This window comes from Bombus huntii, chromosome 6 (assembly GCF_024542735.1).
Source record: "Bombus huntii isolate Logan2020A chromosome 6, iyBomHunt1.1, whole genome shotgun sequence".
Lineage (NCBI taxonomy): Eukaryota > Metazoa > Arthropoda > Insecta > Hymenoptera > Apidae > Bombus > Bombus huntii.
The window spans coordinates 14,032,415-14,052,632 of NC_066243.1; the positions used below are offsets into that span (position 1 = coordinate 14,032,415).

The 20,218-nt window shown below is 34.8% G+C and overlaps 2 protein-coding genes across 10 annotated transcripts in view; one reads left to right on the top strand and one right to left on the bottom strand.

Moving 5' to 3' along the window:
* The window catches only part of LOC126866290 (potassium voltage-gated channel protein Shab), a 69,965-nt gene extending 54,352 nt beyond the window's left edge, over window positions 1–15,613 (top strand). For 5 of the 9 annotated variants that reach the window (XM_050619678.1, XM_050619680.1, XM_050619685.1 and 2 more), the window contains 3 exons: window positions 6,502–6,709; window positions 7,157–7,579; window positions 10,555–15,613. In XM_050619678.1, coding sequence (XP_050475635.1) covers window positions 6,502–6,709; window positions 7,157–7,579; window positions 10,555–10,796 — 873 coding nt within the window. In that variant the 3' untranslated portion in view covers window positions 10,797–15,613. Of the gene's footprint in view, window positions 1–5,146; window positions 5,385–6,501; window positions 6,710–7,127; window positions 7,580–10,554 lie in introns of those variants that run through there. The other 4 variants (XM_050619682.1, XM_050619684.1, XM_050619686.1 and 1 more) reach the window with 3 other exon arrangements.
* Window positions 13,996–19,958, bottom strand: LOC126866296 (opsin, ultraviolet-sensitive). The gene is made up of 5 exons (XM_050619701.1): window positions 19,697–19,958; window positions 18,837–19,052; window positions 17,726–18,107; window positions 16,431–16,615; window positions 13,996–16,122 (listed from the first exon to the last, which is right to left on the bottom strand). Exons 1-5 carry the CDS (start codon window positions 19,918–19,920, stop codon window positions 16,014–16,016), a joined length of 1,116 nt encoding a protein of 371 aa, XP_050475658.1. The 5' UTR covers window positions 19,921–19,958; the 3' UTR covers window positions 13,996–16,013.
* Between the last annotated feature and the right edge of the window lie 260 nt (window positions 19,959–20,218).

The following is a 20,218-nucleotide window of genomic DNA, read 5'->3' on the forward strand; positions in this document are numbered from 1 at the left end:
GTATGTTTTAGGCAGCGTAGTAGGTTTTCAGTCGATCCATTGTCCTTTAAATTGTCTCTCAAGACGGCTCTTATGATGAATTGTTATCTATTTATGATGTGCCTTCTGCGATGAGAATGACGATGTACTCCTCTTCACAGATTAAAGGGTCTTTGTTTGAGAAGATATTGGTGAGTTTCGTGCAAGCTATTATCATTCTGGAGATTACGACATGGTCGTGCGTCTTGGTAGATTACGAACAATGGTGGAATTCAACTCTTGTACACGCTAATGTTATCTATTTAAATTTTGAATCTTGGAAAGCATTTTTTATTTGATACTACATTGCACAAATAGTCGACTCACATTTTCTGATAATAATCGTTCGTTCGAAAGGTGAAGCACAAACAAATGAACGTTATATCAGATTTCTAAATCCAATCTTTTTCAAGATTCTTTTGTCCTTAGTAGCAATGAAACAATTGCAAATGTTCGTACGAATTCATTTTTCTATGGTCGTAAAGGACACAAAGAAATTAAAACTAGACAGAAAGTTTCACCTATGAATTATACCTACGTATAAATCTAATATATCTAACTAAAATGTGTACTAAACCTGAAGGAGATTTAAATGTGTTGTAAAAGTTTGAGAATTAAAATTTTATACCTAGATTTACGACAGTTAGTTAAAATTTAATATCTAAATCTGGAAGGTTTCGATTGTATAAATTTGTAATGGCTAATTAAAATTTTATGTTCGAAGCTGTGAGGAGAACGAGCGATCCATAAAATCTTTAATGGCTAATTAATATTTCGTGCTTAAACCTGCGAGAGAAACAAGTGATTCGTGTAAGAGGTCTTTATACCTAAACAGAATTTCTTCGCGTTTTAACTATTCAGTTATGAATAAATCATCCGGTGGTTATATTCGAACGACAGTATCTATAAATTCAGATACTCCTTATAGGTGGTTATGCAAATGAAGCGATTGAATTGAAGAGTTGAGAGTTCATCGTGAGTGTTGCGGCTATCGCCCGAACTAGAATCAATTGTCTTTATCCTTAAATATCCATAAGCCTGAAAATTCTGTCAATTTCTTCTCATACTCCTAAGAATACGTTCTCATGGTCGTCAACTCAAACGAGGAGCTAAAAGATTTGGATCTTTGTAACTTGCAGGGTAGAATACCTTTTTAACTTGTGCGAAGACTTGTGCGTTACGTGGCTAATTGTCGAAAGTGTTGAGAAGAGCTCGTAAGAAAAATTATTGAAACAAACAAAAATATCTTTAAACGTAAAGATTCGTACGAAGGAAAGTTTTCAAGAAAATTTCTTAAGAGCAATTATTCTCATAAATTACTAGAGTGAAACGATCGCGTGTACCTAAGTCTGTGTTGTACGTTCAGCAAAATTTCTAAGCGTAATTTAATTAACCATTGACTAATCGTGCATGATGAATATTGCGTTTAATGTTTACTTTCTCTGTCACTGTGTGCGTCATCAAATTCTATTTTCGACCAATGAGACGAGTGTAAGGTTTTCGGTACGGTATTAATAATAATAATAATCAAACGATTTTCGATACGAACACTTACAGCCATCGATTGTGAAACAGCATGATTTCCGTTATATTATAGTTTCAATGGTAGTTTTCTTTAGAAATATTCCTTTTGTCATTTTTATATGATTTCCAGTCACATCATAGGTCGCACGAGATATTCTGATTTTATTATCTCTCTATAGCTTTTTTTATTTTATTTCCTTTTTATGATTCTTTTAAGCTAACGACCTTTATAGGATAGAAAATTTCTCGATACGTAAACATACGTATACACACGCTTAGTTTTCCACTTAGTTTTGCTATCGCTATATCCATTCTGATATCGTAGTTTAGTCAGTTCAGTATGGCGAATATGTAGTTTCTTTATAGCTTTAGCTTGCTTCGATCTAAACATATTTATACGTATAATTATATAAATACTATATATATATATATACGATGTATTTATATAATTTATATACCGTATATTAATTAATTTATTTATATATTAGATATTTATAGTCATCATTATATAATAAAATCACGGTCAAAGATATAAAGTTATACACGTGATAAACTTTTATGAGACTACCGAACAGAAATAGAGGATAAAATAGCGCTTTAAAATTTGACGAATTTTTCCTTGCTATTTGAAAATATGAATATGTATCCTACTCTTTTTCTAAGTATTTTACAAAAAAGTATATTACATTGTTGTAAGCAACCGTCATTCGTGTGTCATTTAGCCCTTTAATTATGAATTGCTACAGAAAAATCATTTGCTTATAAAATCTTGAAATCGCATAACTAAATTTGTATATGCTACAGATAGTCTATATAATTTCGTCTGCTGTAGGTTCTACATCTCTTTCTTTTTGATTGGTATTATTTTCAACATTTTCCTCGTTTACCTGCACGGCTGCGCGTTTGGTTACTGTAGGAAAATCGATGTGTTTAATTATTTCCTCGTCTTTGAATTTCATATTAGAACTTAATCATCAGGAGATTTCTATGCCTGCTAACTGTGTCATTAATCAGCTGTGATAACTGTGCAAATATATTCAAAGTTGATGTAAAGCATAATGACTTAGCAAAAACTTGACATCTTCCATAAAAGTTTCATTCAGACTCTTCAAGATATAATTTTCTTGTTAGCAAGCTGTTACACGCCAATATACTAAACTTACCTAGACTTGTCTAAAATTCACTGAACTTGTGCAGATCTTCGTTCGTCGTAAAATTAAGATGATAAATGAAAATAAACAATATACAGTGAGATATATTAAAACGAAGTAATTGTTTCTAAACGTCTCCTCGTTGTAGCATCAGTTCGTTTTAATGTAAATTGAAATACATGTGTGTACACATATATTTATCTCGTATATGTAGATGGGAAAATTTTAATGTAAAATGAAAGGTATTATATAATATAAACATAAGTACAAACGTAATGTATACATTTTCATACATTGTATTCGTAAGAAAATTATTTAGTTTTCTCACCATGGCTAAAATTAGTTGTAAATGATCAAACGAAATATATTTTGGCTGTTATGTAGAAATAATCAATAGTCAAGTAATCGAACTCGACCAATAATCAATTTTACAAGCAACAATGAAAATGTCGATGAACAATCCAATACTTCTCGTCACAAGTAGAAGCCTCTTACGTTGCTCAATGCTCTTAAAAAAGATTAACAGATTCATCGTCAATGTTTGATCTTTACCATGACAACAAAGGCGGAGCAAGTAATTGATAGTATCGCAAGGCAATCGATAATATTTTTCCGCGTTCGTTATAGCATTTTGATTTTATTCGTCCAAGCTATGTTACCTTACTATACACCACTGTACCGTTAATAATATTTTTACGTTAAAATACCACTATCAAAATACACATAGTTACGTATCGTTAACATTTCCATTTTATTCAAAAAAAAAAAAAGAAAATGAAAAACTTGATCATTTTCGAAGGAAATAATTAAACCCTCAAAGCTTCGTATTATCAGATACCGATAGAATCTTTCCCTTTATCAATTTTCTACTCGCCTCTCAAAAGCTTATCGTTATTAGTGATGAGCTCAAGTATGTACGTACACTAATGTACACACGTCGCAAGTAGGTTCGAACCAACTCACCAAATAGATTCGAACTCTCTATAATTCTATTTCGACAAGAAGGAACGCTAGTATCAAATATTTCGAACCTAAACGCGACAGATTCGAAAGCTCTATAGAAAAGTATTTCGAGAAATGAAAAAAAAGAAAAATACTCGCAAGTAGAATCGAACATTGGTCGAACAAGTTGGAAACTTTACGAGCACTTTGCCGGAGATTCTCTCTTAAAGTCGTGTTTCTCAAAATTCATAAGAAATTCTTCAACTTTATAAATCTACTTCGACATTTAGTTCGAAAGATAATAAAAATAGTAATTCGATCTCGCGATTCGATCGCTGCTTGTAAGAGGGTTCGATTCGTTTAAATATCGAAGCTACAAGTAGATTTTCGAAACTTACGAGTACTTGTTCCGACGTTCGAGACCAACTTGAGAAGACCGAATGCACTTAGCAAGTACACCTTACGAGTAGATTGCGGATTTTTATGCAAATTCGTATTCTTTTAGAATATAATTAAACGTCGCAGTAGAATCTCGATAAGAAATTGATTTATCTATCAAATATTGTAGAATCTGTTACATCTCTTCGTGTAACCGTGCATCTCGTGCAATTTTGCGCTTTCAAATTTTCTACGAAAAGTGTAAAAATCTGCATTCTGTTTATGAGTAGTGTTCCAACCCTGTAAAGCGATTACTGGATTTCATTCGGATTATAAATATGTATGTACACTACCATGCATACCTATTTAGCTATCTGACGCGGTAATATTTACTTCCATCGCCCATCCACTTATTTTTATCTCCGACTGTGTTTACGCTACTCTGCATAAGTATCTGGACACTTGATGCAATCCAATGAAAACGTTAATATTTTAAGTATATTCTCAATATTATTATAGAAGAACGTTTCTCTACTATTGATTACTGTCCTGTCTCTTGCCGTGACTGGGATCAAATGGTCAGCTAAATTGAAACTGAAACGAGGAATACGCCCGCGTCAATCAAAAATTTCATATTCATCTGAAATAAATAACTGACGCTCTATAGAATCTATATAAACAATTTTGAAACTTGACTGGAAGCAGGTATTCCGATGATTCCAACATCTCAACGTTGAACAAATACGCTTAAAGTCACTTAACTTAGGTGTTCTCCTAGAAGCTTTCTTATTTACTCTAATTAATATCGACTGTTGTTTCTATCGATATCCACTAACTGACTGTACACAAACGAGGATTCGACTAAGCTAGAACTTTTTTCAAACTGTATGTTACATATTTGCAGTAACTTGGAAGCCACAAGGCCAGATACTCGTGCACGGTACTGTATGTACGTGTTAGACTTGGTCCCATCGTTGATCGTTACGTCCCTTGCCATTTCTCGTTAGTCGAAACCGTAAAAGTCCGCCGCCACGTTTCGAAACGATCCTCGCCCCTGCACTAACCGCGATAATTAAAAGGCTGCGATTATTATTGCACGAGCTCTGACAGCGTATCATCACTGCTTTTTTCAGTTTCACGAACCGTCAAGATCGCAAACGGAGCACAGTTGAACGACTAGCCGAGGGCGATCGTACATTACCGAATGTGCCCTGGTGCTTGTCTGAGAAGGGTCTGCACAAATACACACGATACTGCACGTAATAGCCGTGCCGAAAGAAAAGACAGACGACACAGAGAAAGAAAGAAAGAAAGAAAGAGAGAGAGAGAGAAAGGGAGAGAGGGAGAGAGAGAGAGAGAAAGAGAAAGAGAGTGAGAAAAAGAAAGATTATTGTTTGGCCTGGCAGATTACCCAGAGGCGTGATTTATCTCGATTACAAAAGGCCACAGTTGCAGCGTAACCGACTTGCCGTACACTTTCAGTCGAGGAAACATTCCCGGTATTATTTTGTCACACGAATCGCTAAAAAAAACCCCTTCATCCGACAATTAACCTGCTTGCGTTCTCACCCTGTCTCGATTAATTGCATTCATTAACGCACCTCTTGCACTCGAGTCTATTAACGATTTCTTACACGTGTCGTTCTTATTAAGCGTTAACTAACTGCCACGAATAACCATTCGAAATATCGAAATGGTAGCTATCGGAGTTGTCTGTAAGGAGTAGACGAACTGGCATTAAAAACGAGAGACGACTCGTGTTCGCAGTTTTCAGTACATTGAAGCTCAAGGGTATAGCGTACGACAGCGTCATTGACTTTTGTAATTTGCAGTTAGGTAATCTTGCACATAACGTACGTACTATATATATATCGGTCTTTTACCTCGCTATAATTTGGGACGAGTCGTCTAAAGCGATAAAGAGACGATGACGAGTGTGGAATAGAAAAAAAGAGAAAAGAAAAGTAAAGACAAAAAGAAAAAGGACGAAAAGAAAGGGAAAAGGATTTTTACTTTGTGATATCGTTAGCAATATTATGATTCCAATGGATATAATTGGAATAATTAATGGATATACTTCCAATGGACTGAAAACGTTAAACCGTAACGTTTGTAACATCGAAGTTTCTGTTTAACCGTGTGATGTTTCTGTTATATTGACTCCCTAAATCATCGAGTTTCCACATACGAGAATGGAAATTTGTCACCGTCCAGGTTTCGCCCAGTCGCTTCTCCATTCCTCGATTCAATGTCGAGGAAGAACTTACGTACAATTACTTTTCACACAGGTGCACGTATCTTCTTTTTTTTTTTTTCTTTTTTTTAATCATCGTAGAATTTCATTGGTTGTTCATCGTTGATAATCTTCAACGAATAGTTGACTGATGGAAAGATCGAGATTTGTGTATTATATGTGTGTGTGTTACTAACGAAGAAGTTAGTTGCCTAGTAATGTCGCATATTAGTTACCCGGCGCGGCTGATTGCAGAGCGTAAGACCACGCGCGCAATTTATCAGCGACCAGGAAAGCATTGTGGCTCGTAGCATCACGAAAGAGGAAACCATGGAGAACAATTACTATGGAGGACTACGAGGAGGCAAGCCATTTACCACGACCAACAGCAGCCTGGCCTCGGCTACGAGAATTATACATCATCATTTGTTCGGCTCTGCCATTGGACCCAGGCATTACACAGGTAAGTGGTATGAACTTACTTCTTATTCTTATCTAAATGCTATCGCGAATAATTCTATTCCACGAATGCCATGACTCCGTGTCGAGAAAATTTTTCTTCGTCGTTCTTCGAACGTATACCATAATTTAGATATATTTTCATTATTTTCTGACGAAACGCGAACGAATTGGTTAAATGTAAAAAAACAAAAAAATGGATAGACTCAGTTAAATTATAATAATCGCTAAATTTAAGATAATTTCCTAATAATTTCTCGAATCTATCAAAGTTCCCACAACTATCGCAACACTTGCAAACGAGGGTGTATCGAACGTATCGTATCACGCTCGTTTCACGTTCGCTGGCTTTTAAAGATTATTCGAGTCGCGTCTACCTGTCGATTCACCCTTCTATTGATTTCCTTTATATTCTGGGTCAGCGCAATACTTGGAAGCACTGTATATGCAGGTCATCGAAGGCAAATTTCAGGAACGAACACCGACAGCAAGCTTTCCCTGTCCGCTGATTCGATAGACAGCGAGGGCGTGCCTTTCATAGACAGGCACCGGGTCTCCAAGTCGATACTCAAGAAGTCCGAGAGCAGCAATAATTACTACAGCAACGCCGGTGACTCGGACACCGAGAAGCTTATCACCGATAATGCGTCGACCATAAGCATGTGCGACAATGAGACGAGCACATGCGACGTTTTCGCTAATGTGAATGGAACGAGATTGAAACAGCCTGGTTCGCCGTTGCTTTCCAGACAGGTTCTCGAGTCGATCTTCCGCACGAACAATAACGTCGAGAGGGAGAACGAAGTGGATCAAAGCGAAGAAAGGAACTGTGTTTCCAAGATGAGCAGATCGATATTCGACGAGGTCCTCGAAGGTACTTGTTTGCCTTTTTCTAGCCACTAGCTCGCCATTCAGCCAAGCTAATAACAGATCAATTACGAGAGATTGTCTACCACCAGTTTTACACTAGCCCTCAGAGATAGCGTAAATCCCTGACACTCGATTATTTTCAACGGAGTGTACAGAGCGTCCTCTTCGGCTGAAAGATCTTCGTTATTTCAAGCAATGAATGAAAGTACAGGGTGGCTCGTTGGTCGCCTTCTCGTCTAAAAGTTGTGTAACTTTTATTTACCGTACGTTCCTTTTTAACTTTGGATCATCAGATTTTTGAAGATTGTTTCTTTTCTTGGAAATTTATAACGGGAAAAATTTACAACAATATACAATGTACAGGCACAATCCAGCCACTGTTTTATTTTGCGTATAGATTACGTTACATTCTAATATTTAATTTAATATTTAAACAATGATAATGAGCAAAATTTCGTGACTTTATAATTGAATAAATTCTGTCGGAATGCTATGACGCTGTTAGATACGTGAGAGCAATGTTAACATATAAATACGTAGAGTGTAAGATATTATGAATTATTTAATTCGATTATTTTAAAGAATTTAAAACATTATATAAAATATTAATATCCGAAAGAATTTCATGATTAATATAAAATTTTCTGATTGTAACAAAGGCTTGTTCTAAACTAACAAAACGATGATTAAGTGAAACAGTGATATTTAAAGATCGGTATGTCGATTGACGAATCGGTTGTTTCGTTCCCATACGATTTCATGTAACTGAAAATCGGATACGAAAATATTTATAGCTCGTTCTATTAACGGAGACTGTTATAAAAAATGTCATTGTAACTAACAGGTTAAAAGAAGAGTGGTTTTTAAATTTGCAACGGAATGTCTCGAAAAAGGTGTATTTTATTCAGAAGAGCGTATCGAAGTCGTGAAACGAGCTTTTTATAGACTCTGTGGGTCTCTAAATTTTCGAATCGAATTTTCTTTAATGGAATCTGCTATCTTCTTCGCACGGATACAGAATGCACTTAAAAGTGTACGTGTAATAATGGAATGAAAAATGAAATGTTAATATACGTAGACCAAAGAGATGTACGTATGTACCAGAGAGATAAAATTCAAACTAAATTTGTTTCCACGTGAATTACGCTTAAAGTAACAGGAGTGTTTAATGCACAGGCTGCCTCGGTAACTCGATTTCTCTTGAAAACCGATATCTCTCTTACTTTTAACAATGCGAGCAAATGCTTTAGGAAATAAACTTCTTTTTCTGGTTTTAGTGTCGCTTCAACATCGAATTTAATTTGATATATTGAATAATAATAATAATAAACTTTCTTTTTTCGTAGTCATATTTTCCAGGATTTAAATATTTCCAGAAGAAATCGCAATCGAACCATCGAAACAATGGTTTCCACACGTCCACCCTATAGAAAGTTTCAAAAGTGACTGCTCCTCTTCCTATTTAATCAATAACCCCGGATATCCCGAATATTCTGTGCCTGCCAAATGGCTTTAACGCCCTACACTCTGGCTGTTAAATATTCGCAAGAATATCGCTAACGTTTAATATATATCCAAAAAAAAAAAAAAAGAAAAGTAACTTCTCGTTGTTAATGGCAACTGTCTTTGCTCCATCAATATGATATGCAACTAATTAAACTCGTTGCTTGTAAGTGGACTGCGGATGTTCGTGCAAATTCATACTTTTACGAATGCAGATAAAGAAATGGAAGTTAAACGTAGATTTGTTTTGTTCTTTAAATATTTTATAACCAGTATCGCAATACTTTGAATATTTTGTTACATCTCTTAATATTATTCTGTCCGTCTTTACATATTTAAATTATATGCCTATAAATGCATAAACAATAGCAGCCTGTTTATAAGTTTCCATCATCTTTAAACCGATCGATTTGCTTTGAATAAACATTATTTATCGATTTGCCAGAATAAACATTATTCTAATAATACAAAAACCTATGAACTCTAGCAAACGATATTTGGATAATTACATTCCACTGTATTCTATTGGAAACTGCAATTAACTGATTGCGAGTTTGATCATTAGATTTTTAGATCGCTCCATCGGCAATTATTGCGTTCTCGGAATTGTAAATACTTTTCGCATATGACGTTTCCCGCATATCACGCTTCTCCACGATTATTAACTCACATAAACTGATCCTCGATTGACATAACGATAAGATATCGCGTGACGTTAGATATAGAATGACGTTAGAATATATGTATTGAAATCTTGATATCATGAATTATTATCATGTTTTGATAATGTTCGCATAATAGAAAATATGGCTGTGTATATAGAAATTGTAAGATATTTATTGACTATGTATCTAGTGAAAAGTTAATATACAGTGTGAACAATCACCTCAAGCTCATAATAAGTATTAAAGATGATCCCACTGAATACTGACAACGAAACTTATTAATATTATAGATGATTGCCTGTCTATAAATATTTTCCAAGTTTGATTATGTATAATATTTAATATCACAAAATATATAACGTGTCTTTGTACTGGATATCTCGTAACTCAAATATACATGCTCAGAATTGTTTAAAATTTTACCGATATAATCATGATAATAGCAAGACGACAATTATGTCATTAATCAGCATTAGCTGATGAAATCGGAAAGTGTTTCGTGTAACACACGTAATATGTTCATAGAAGGTGTCGACAAGTATAATCGAATACTTTCGCGAGCCATTGCATTTAATTGTTTATAAATAATTCTGAGTCATTTATGTCCACGCCTAATACTTCTTTTTCCTATTCTAAGCTTCCAAGAAAATCGAAAGAAATTCTACAATGCTTGTCGAAGACTTTGCTACTGTGCGTTACACGTAATCAGATTTTCGAAATTATTTTCGAGATTTCGCCTCAAAGACTATAACGCGTTTAACTATCCGCAATCTACCGTAATCGTAATAATTGTCATTTAACAAATTTTCAGAAGAGAAGTGCACGCAGGACGAGGCAATGACAGAGAATAAGAACAAAGAGGAGCGAAAGAAATCGAGAACGAGGATAGAGGAGCCGTCGAAGGACAGCCAGACGATGTTGATATGCTCATTACGATCGCATAAAACGAAGAAGTTAAGCATAGAGGAAAAACGAAAGGCCAAAACGGCCAGTCACAGTTGCAAAGGCACCGACACGAATTGTCTTCCTCAAGAACATCGTTTCTCGTCGTAGCGTAATTCTCCTTTGTGTAGCATCCTCCGTTCTGTGTCGCGTATACATATGTAGATACGAAACTGAATCACTCTGCGATCACATCAGTGTTTCTCTTTTAGTAACGCCATTAACTTCTGTAATAACATTCGCACGGTCGTGCATCTGCGTTTCGAATACGACGACGACGACGACGTCGACGTCGTATCGTCGACGATATCGACTTGGCCTGTCGTGTAAATACGTCTAGGGAAAACGCATAATAATCTTAAGAGAGTGATATACGTTCGATAATATGAAAAATAGAGACTAACATAGATAATGTATAACACGAAGAAATACATATTTTCGAGAAAAAAGAAAGAAAAAAGGAAGGAAAGAGGGGGAGAGAATACACAATTTTGAAAAGTATATATATATACGCGTGAAGGGATATAATTGCGCCGAGGATGGTATTCAAATGATAAAAACAAAAAAAGGGAAAAAACGATTAAAATAAAAATAAAATATCGAAGAAGATAAGATGCCAGTTTGCATAGAATTAAAAAAAGAAGCAAGCGAGAAGATGTTAATCAAAGCTTATTAAATGATACGCTGAAAACAAGAGATACAAAAACAATGATGATAATTCTAATGATAATAGTAATAATAACGGTAATAGTAATAACGATAGCAAATAACAAATCTTTAGGCCATATGCTTTTCCCTGTTCGCTGAAGAAAAACGAGAATTTAACGAGACATGTAATCTACATAGTCACACGACCCTGTTATTTCCTCCTTTCGCCTAATATGGTTAAATTGGGGCAGCTTTGCGTGTCGCGCGAACAGTATATGCATTCGATGACATATAGCAATGAGGAAACACGCAACCGAATTACAAATAATGATAGTCGGGAGATTCGTCGTCCTTTTTTTTCTTTTTCTTTTTTTTTTTTTTTTTTTTTTTTTGAGAAACGAGTCGTTCTCGACTAAACTCCGCTAAAGTCTCTCAGTGTTGTTCGAAATGACACGAGTGTTCGTTCATCTGCTGAGTGTCTTATGCACAATTAGATAATAATATATGATTGTAATATATAGGAGGCATTAGATACACGATGTGATATATGCCTCGTTGAAATCAAAACACGATATAGTAGGAAAAACGTGGGAACGTAGATCGTCGGAAAACTCGTTAATAACTGCCCTTTTTAAAGTTCCGATTTTCGCGTTTCTTTTCTATTGAATCGATTCTTGAAAGTTTTCTTATGATATCTTTTTAAAGAGAATATTATTGTTATTTGTATTTTAAGTACTTTGTGATAGTAGTTTACATAAATCAATTCACGTGTGTGTATGTGTATATTTGTATGTATATTAGTTAAAAATATCTGCAGGGTGTTCTATTAATTTTATCGTGTGGTATTTTTTTTTAGAAAATTATTGTGGATATAGATGTGAATTTATTTTTAAATTTCACGACGTTAAAGACTCTTGTAGATTGTGATATATGAGACTTCTAATCCATTATGTAGTGGAAAGGGTACAAATTTTGAAGTAGAGCCACCATGTTTTACTTGAAAGAACATGTTTTACTCGAAATATGATACTTAATAATAACAGGTACTTTAAAAGTCACAGAGAATAATGGTAGTTTAAGTAAAGAAGTTATTGTATACTAATTGTAATATTATTTTCTTCGGCATCCAAAGCAACATCTAAAATAATTTCTATTAACTTCTGAACTAAACTGTTTATCGATATAATAATAAAAAGAACTTTGTTCCTCTGTAAGACAGTGCAGTATGAAATTGTTGAGCTTGAATTAATATTAAACTCAACTTTATGTGTATCTTATAACGAATTTCACTTCTGATATGAATGAAATTATCGGAGAAAGCTCAACTCTTTGTAGTTTTTGAAATATGCATTATTATTAAAAATATTGTTAGTATACAAACTTGAAAACGTGATGAAAATTTGCTCACTGATGTATTTAAAACTTCGATGGCTCGCTGTATAAATACTGTATGTCCAAAAATAATATTTTGTTTATTGTATTTAGTGTATGTAGAGATATGTTCAAGATGCACCCCTGTCATTTTATGTTCCTAAAAATGATCAATGCCCAATTTGCAATCGATCTTGCAATAGCATCGATAAAGATAATTACGATGCAAAGAGTACTTATTTAATGACAAAGTGCCATTGAATTTTTAAAATTGGTTTTCTCGAATACGCTAAAAATGAACAAACGATATTTATGCAGTAAACCATCAATTCTAATCCTGCTTTCTACCTACTTCTCCCTTGAGTTCTCGTTTCTACTGCGTAGAGTATACACCAAGACCTCCTTATTCAATGAAATTGAAAAAGGAGAATACTCGTTTAAAGAACGTACAGTTTCGAGTAATAGTATAATTAGAAGATAACATGTAACCCGAAGTTACTGGAACATCCTGCGATACATTTGAAAATAAATCCACTTGCATCGAGGTTCAACCGAAGTTTTCCTATGTTCATTCTCGTTTAAATGACACGGAACTTCACTTCCAAAGAGTTGTATCTACCTGACCACGTTTTCCACGTAGAACACACACACACACACGCATACACATATATATAAGTATATACTTTATATAACGCAAATATCGCAGTGGAACCAGAAGCGCTTACGTGCACGACCATGAGTTCAGTTCGGTCGTTTTTAAGAGTTGAAGAAAAAGTGTACTTTTCGCGTATGTTATAGATGTTAAATCAAAAATGAAAAAAAGAAATAAAAATGATGAAACGTGTTAACATGCTCATGTAGAGAATAGCCAGAGCGCAAGTATCGTCTGTGTTATATCCAGGTACCGATGTCTAGCCGCGGTAACAATCAAAGTTTTCCAAGAAACTTTTACACCATCGTCATCGAACGCGACGAAAAGAAATTTTAAATCGATTGTCTTCGCCGAAAAATGAAGAACATCATGTAACATTGCAACGCGCATTATGTACGAGTGTAATTACGACGCGTGCTCAAAAAGTTCGATCGCCTCTTTTTTCCTACTAATGGTGATCGTTCTCTTTTTTGTTGCCTTTCGTTCTAACAAGAAGAAGCGAAATAAGTAAGAAATCTTCCGTTCGTATCTCGCTGTAATTTAGTCAAAGTAACAAAGACGCGTTCTCGCCTCCAAAAAAAAAAAAAAAAAAAAAATTCGGACGCCTCTGTTTCGCTATAATTAGCGATCATTCCGATCTTTATTTCCTTTTTTTTTCGTTTATGCTTCCTTTAATTTTAATCGGGAGAAGCGAGACAAGTAAGAAATCTCCCGTTCGAATCTCGCTGTAATTTGGTCAAAGAAAGAAAGACGTTCTCTCTTAGATTTTTAGACGAGCCGTCAGTAAAAATACATATCTCTGTAATGGCATTTCTATTCATTGTTATCGTAGATGTAGGGAAACAAAGTAATTGTACAGTTGCAAATTAACGAGGAGGAAAAGGAAAAAAGAAAAGAATGGTTAATATTCCCCATAGACGCGTCTATTTGGGGATCTTTGTTATGCCGATGGTCCGAAGTTCACGCCTCGACTATTTTTTAATATATTTGTAATTGTTTTCGAATACGTATATGAAGATGCTTCTCATGAAAGAAGAATTTCAAAGCATCCGAATAGATCCATCTGATTTCACATTTTCTCACGTGAAACTTTCGTCTTCGTTAAGAAATAACGTAAGCTATTCGAACCGTGATCCTTAGCGATAATAACTTGTATTACGCGATGATCGTTGTACGTGTAATACGTAATACATTTACCGTTCCACATTGTTACCGCGATATATTTATTTATGAGAGAGAGAGAGAGAGAGAGAGAGAAAGATATGATCATCGTATCCGACTTTAAGGGATTTCTCGTTTTTTCTAAGAATTGCAAACAAACTTGTTTTATGTACTTGTTATTCGAAGTTGGATCTCGATACCTTGTAATCGCTTGGAGTTTCTGAGTAAATCAATGTCTTCTGTGAATTAACATAGCTGGAAGTAGAAAGTTCCTAGGAAAGGTGTACAGAACGTGGATTTATTATTTATTGTTGTAATTATATCTTAGAAGAATTAGCATCGACATAGTACAAAAGGGAAGGCCACACCATAGACACGCGTGGCAACGAGACAAGTTGACCAGATTACAAAAAAGAGAAAAAGAAAAAAAAAAGATAGTATGAAAGAGACTTGAAACGGCTGCACAGTTGCGTAGATCTTGAGCGATATACGAGAGCAGTACGGCGAGAAAAAGACATTTTTCTTTTCTCCGTTTCTTATTTTTCGTTTCACGTTTCGAAATTTGTAATACTTCGTATTAAGGCTTAATTTAATGGAATAAGTCTGACGACCGAGGCGTAACGCTTTCGCAAATTGATATAAGATATCGTAAAACGTAAACAATGCAAGATAACTTTTTATCCACTTTTTTATCGAATAATCGAGGAATTATAAAGGTTCGATTAATATATATTTACAAGAGGATAATACCGAAATTTCAGACGTTTCCTAAATCGATAAACAATTTTTCGTCTACGCCTCAAGCCACAATATCGACAGATTAAGGTGTCTGTCTATTCGATCCATGAAACAGCTAACGATACCAATTGTACAGCACATAACAGTCAATTCTCAATTATACAATGCAGTTATATGAAAAATCCTTTATCATAATATCGACCTAAACATCGACGAGCGCAAAGTTAATCGGATTTAGTCGATTGGTCACGTACATTCTTTTATTTTCGAATCTCTAAGGCCTAGAGTCGCGTAGCTATAAGGCGAGTAGTATGTAACAAAATGAATAAAGTTGTAATTTGCCAGTTTTTGTTCCTTACTTAGGAGTATTTTTTTATTAATCATATACCAACACCAACATGAAAATTCCGATCGTAAGAAGAAATCCGTAATCCCTATCCTTACTTCAATTTATTTATTCGTCTTATTGTTCATTTTTAAACCATCTCAGTTTATATCTTTTTTTTTTCATTTTCTTTTGCGAAAAAAGAAATATATATACATATATATGCATATGTATGCGTATATAATATAACATGTATGTACATTCGTATATGTAAATTACATTGAGGACGATTATTACTTATGCAAGGAAATTACTTTATTGCTTTCGCTATAGAAGAACCGCGTATGTTGAACAGGGTGGGAACAAAGTATCGAGCAAGGGCCGAATACATTGCTATCTTTTGTTCTCGAAGAGGAGAAGTTGCGATGGAAACTTAACTCGAGGCCGCTGGTGGATTTACTGTCTCGGTTGTGGTGCTTTGCGAGTCGGATATCGGCTTCTCTTGTAACTCCAGCCACGGTAGTCGTTTTTGCAGTTCCAATCTATTCAAACAGTAACGAATATATTTTATTCCATCCTGCTCGTACATTTCACAGATTCTTTCCTGTACGTGCAGCTAAGATCGAAACATAATATAATATAATAAATGACCGAGGAGAAGATTAGAAAATGAAAAGAATTTGTAAACAGAAAGATATATGAAAACTATGATTTGCTAAAAGAGCTACTGAAATTATTATTTTATTTAAAATGTATAAAAAGAATTATAACATCGATGAATTATAATTTATATTATAGTTAATATCTAGATCTGAAATATTTATTTTCGTAGTTTCTTAACAAAATTTACCTGTATCTCGGATGGCTTATAGCGTATACGTATGGATCCAAACAAGCAACACCTTTACATGTGCACGCAGGTATCATCGTGACACCAGGTGTTAACAGGGCTTTATTGCCAAACGCACCGATCATTGCCATCACGCCATACGGAGTCCACGAGAGGACGAACAGAAAGCAAATCGTAATGGCAGCCTTCGGACAAACACATAAATTAACCGGTTACACTAAACGTTAAGCAAGTATAGTTAGTACAAAATTAAAATAACGATAGTTACGACCCTCTAACGTCTACAACACAGCTAAACAAACAGAAAATAACTGTTATTTCGTCAAAGCGATTGTATATTTATAAAATAATTCTCTATAGTTCAAACACGAAGATTTCTCCTCTGAATTTGTTCTTAAATATGATCAATATCAATCATCGGTATATAATAGGATGTTCGCTATCGATTTGCAAAATTGATGAAACAAAACCACGTTCGCTCTTCCTAATCCCCTTTCTTCTTTCTTGTCTTCGCTTTTCTCTATTGTTTCTTTCGTCATGTATCATATTACATACATATGCACGTTCGAGCTATTCAATTAAGGAAAGAAGAAATTTTGTTTGCAGGATTTTTTCGAATGGATACAATAAAATTCCCCTGAGCTTGCCAGGGGACAAACAGTTTAGATTAATCGGAATTCATATGATAGAAGTTCGCTTATATTCTCCACTAGCTGTTATTTTTCATTGATACAGTCAAACCTCACGTGATAATATAATCCTCTTTTCCTTTTTCTACCTTTCACGTCTCGTCGAATCTATCGATTATATTATAAACCAATTATGATACGTAATATGGTCATATAACATTTAACTATTTTGATGGAACCTAACAGCAACCATGATCGATTAATACTAGTCACAACGAAATTGTTGAAAGAACTGAACTGAAATTGTTAAAAGCATCGAAGAAAGTTATTTAAAAAATGTCATATCTGACAAAAGAAATTGGCAGAGAGTATAAACATTGTAGTAATATCGTTCGACACGTTGACTGCCACGATGGTCATCGGTGTCAGCCACGTAACTAAACTTTTTAGAATAATTAAAGCAAGATAGACTTCACGGAGTAAAAGCTCGTCAACCACGTGAATAATTTAGATAACGTTGTGAGTAGAAACCGTGCAAATACGATAATAATATTTTGCAAAAATTGAAAAATATAACGTGAACTCTCCGGGCAAAATATATAAAATTCGCGTGGCAGTTAACGTGTTAATGGAAAGAGAAACAATATGATGCCTTTATTTAAATACCTTTGCTATACGTATCTCAGCGCTTTGGGAATTTGTGTTCGCGTTACTCCGTAAACTGTCCACGTTCATCTTCTTTGCCTGTTCTCGAAGCGCTTTCTCGTGATTTACGACGTGGCTAACAATCTGAGAATAGTAGTAGATTATAAGCAGCATTGGAATGCAATAGGAGAAAGTAAATATGACAGCAACAAATGTCCGTATTTCATTAGAGTCGGTCAGATAGTCGAAACTGCAACTGGTAAGAAAGCCTTCCGGTACAAAACGTCCCCATACTCCCATTACAGGCATCAACGCCCATGGTATGGTGTACGTCCAAATTAAGACGATAAACAAAATCACTTGTCCACGAGATAGCTTGCCATCCAACGGTCTTGCAATTGTACTAGAAAGAAATTTGTTTATTTATTTACTTCAGAATGGAATAAAAGGACACTCGAAATCGTTCTTTTCAAACGTGTAACATTTTCTAACTAACTAATTTGTGCCAAATACTGGGAAATTAACGTACAACGATGGAGATGGAAAATAAGATTGTCGTGAAAATACAGACTATTCTCGTACGAACGTATGAAATAATCGAAGCGTAGATTTTTATGCAGTTATGGGTTGCTGCAGAAGTCATATAGCATACAATAATTTATAAAACATACGTTGATCAAGGTTGTAAATAATTACTTTTCTATGCAATTACTGTAAAACCTTAATAACTTTTTTTATTCTTAGGTCTCTTTTTCTGTAGGTTCTATTGTAATTTTATAGATTGTAATATTTCCTATTAGCGTCATGGGCATCCTAAAAACTGGTCGCTAAATGATATAAATATATATTATTTATGTAATAGAAATAAATGCACGTAATATGCAAAAGTTTATAAAATATTCAAAGTATAATATTTGTTATAGCATTTAGTAGACAAAACAATTCACCACCTAAGTTTCCTTTTTTTCTCTTATATGAAATTTTTTAGAAGCGTCCAAAGCCTAGTTAACTTAGTTAACTTCTAACTAACTTCTTTGTTCTCTTATGAAGTTGTATACAGTATAGGACTAATGTACATTAGCAAGTTTGTCAGTCAAATTTTGTTCGTCTAAAGGTAAATGAAGAATCATACCTATATCTGTCGTATGCTATAGCTGCATTCGTTATCGCGGCCCCAATTCCGCTTAGGGAGCCGATGACCGCGAATATTTGACATCCTAAATGTCCCAGAGCAAAACCGGTGTTAAAAGAATTGTATATGAAGATAGGCGTCTTGATCATCATAAAGAAATCGCAAATCGCTAGATTCACAACGAACATGTTCGAAGGCGTCCTTAATGATTTGGCACTTGAAAAAACGAGACTCGATTTAATTTACGCATTTTCACGCATCACAGTGGTATAAATAATATCGCGCGTGTATTTCAGAAGCCACACAGCTCGAACAAGCTTTTCAAGAGAGACGAAGAACTATTTGAAAGCTTACAAAACTATGTATCATTTACAATGTTGCTAAAAAGATTAAACTCTGGGAAACAATGGTCAAAGGATAAAAGTGATTTTCGTAACTTCTTTTATTTTCAACCCTTGAAATTTCCCTTTGGCTTGACACTTTTCATGCTCTTCTAACGTAACATTGACTTATTTTCAACCACGACACTTCTAAATAAATTATGGATTTTTATCCGTTTATGAGATATTTGAGGATACAGAAATATACAAAATGAACATAAAAAGTATCCTCAAGGTGGAGTACTTGTTATAACACTCGACGAGAGAAATAAACAATTATCATCTCTCTAATTATCGTTAATAAAAATATGAAATTGCATAAAAATCCGTAATCTACTTATGAAATACACGTGCGATATTATAAAACTTTTATAATTAGATATTTAGATATTTTTACCGTGACGATGGCAAGAAATGTTATATGATAAAAGAACGATAATGATGAGGCGATCAGTCTTATTGACAAAGAAAATAACTTACGCGCAAAATATCCATATTACCAAGCCATTGCCAAGTAAAGCAAGGAAAGTAAAAAGGATATACAAGAGGGCTAATAGATAATGAAGGGAGGGGTTCGGCTCGGGATGGACCAGCCAATGTTCCGGTATATGGACTAATTCTTCGGCAGGAACATTCCATCCCAGCAAACGTGGTGGTCCTGCTGGTAGGTATCTTGCCTCCCAATGAATAGTGTCGTTGGACATGTTGGTCACTCCGTCTGCCAGCCCCTCTCCTTGATACCGCTGATCAGGCAGCAGTTTTATACCATTTCTTCTACCCCCTCGAATCGACGAAACCTTAACCCGTTGGCTTTGCTGGCTTCGTATGAGGATCAGCCGGGGATTATCCCCTAGTTGCTCTGGGTCAGCAGGAATGTGTGTCGACGTCATAGAAGTTAGTCATACTAATCGTCAATCGAAATTTCGATTTTATCATAGGTGGATGCTCCTTTGAACTTTAACACGTTATTCGTTTTATATCGTGCCTTTCCTCCCTTTTCTT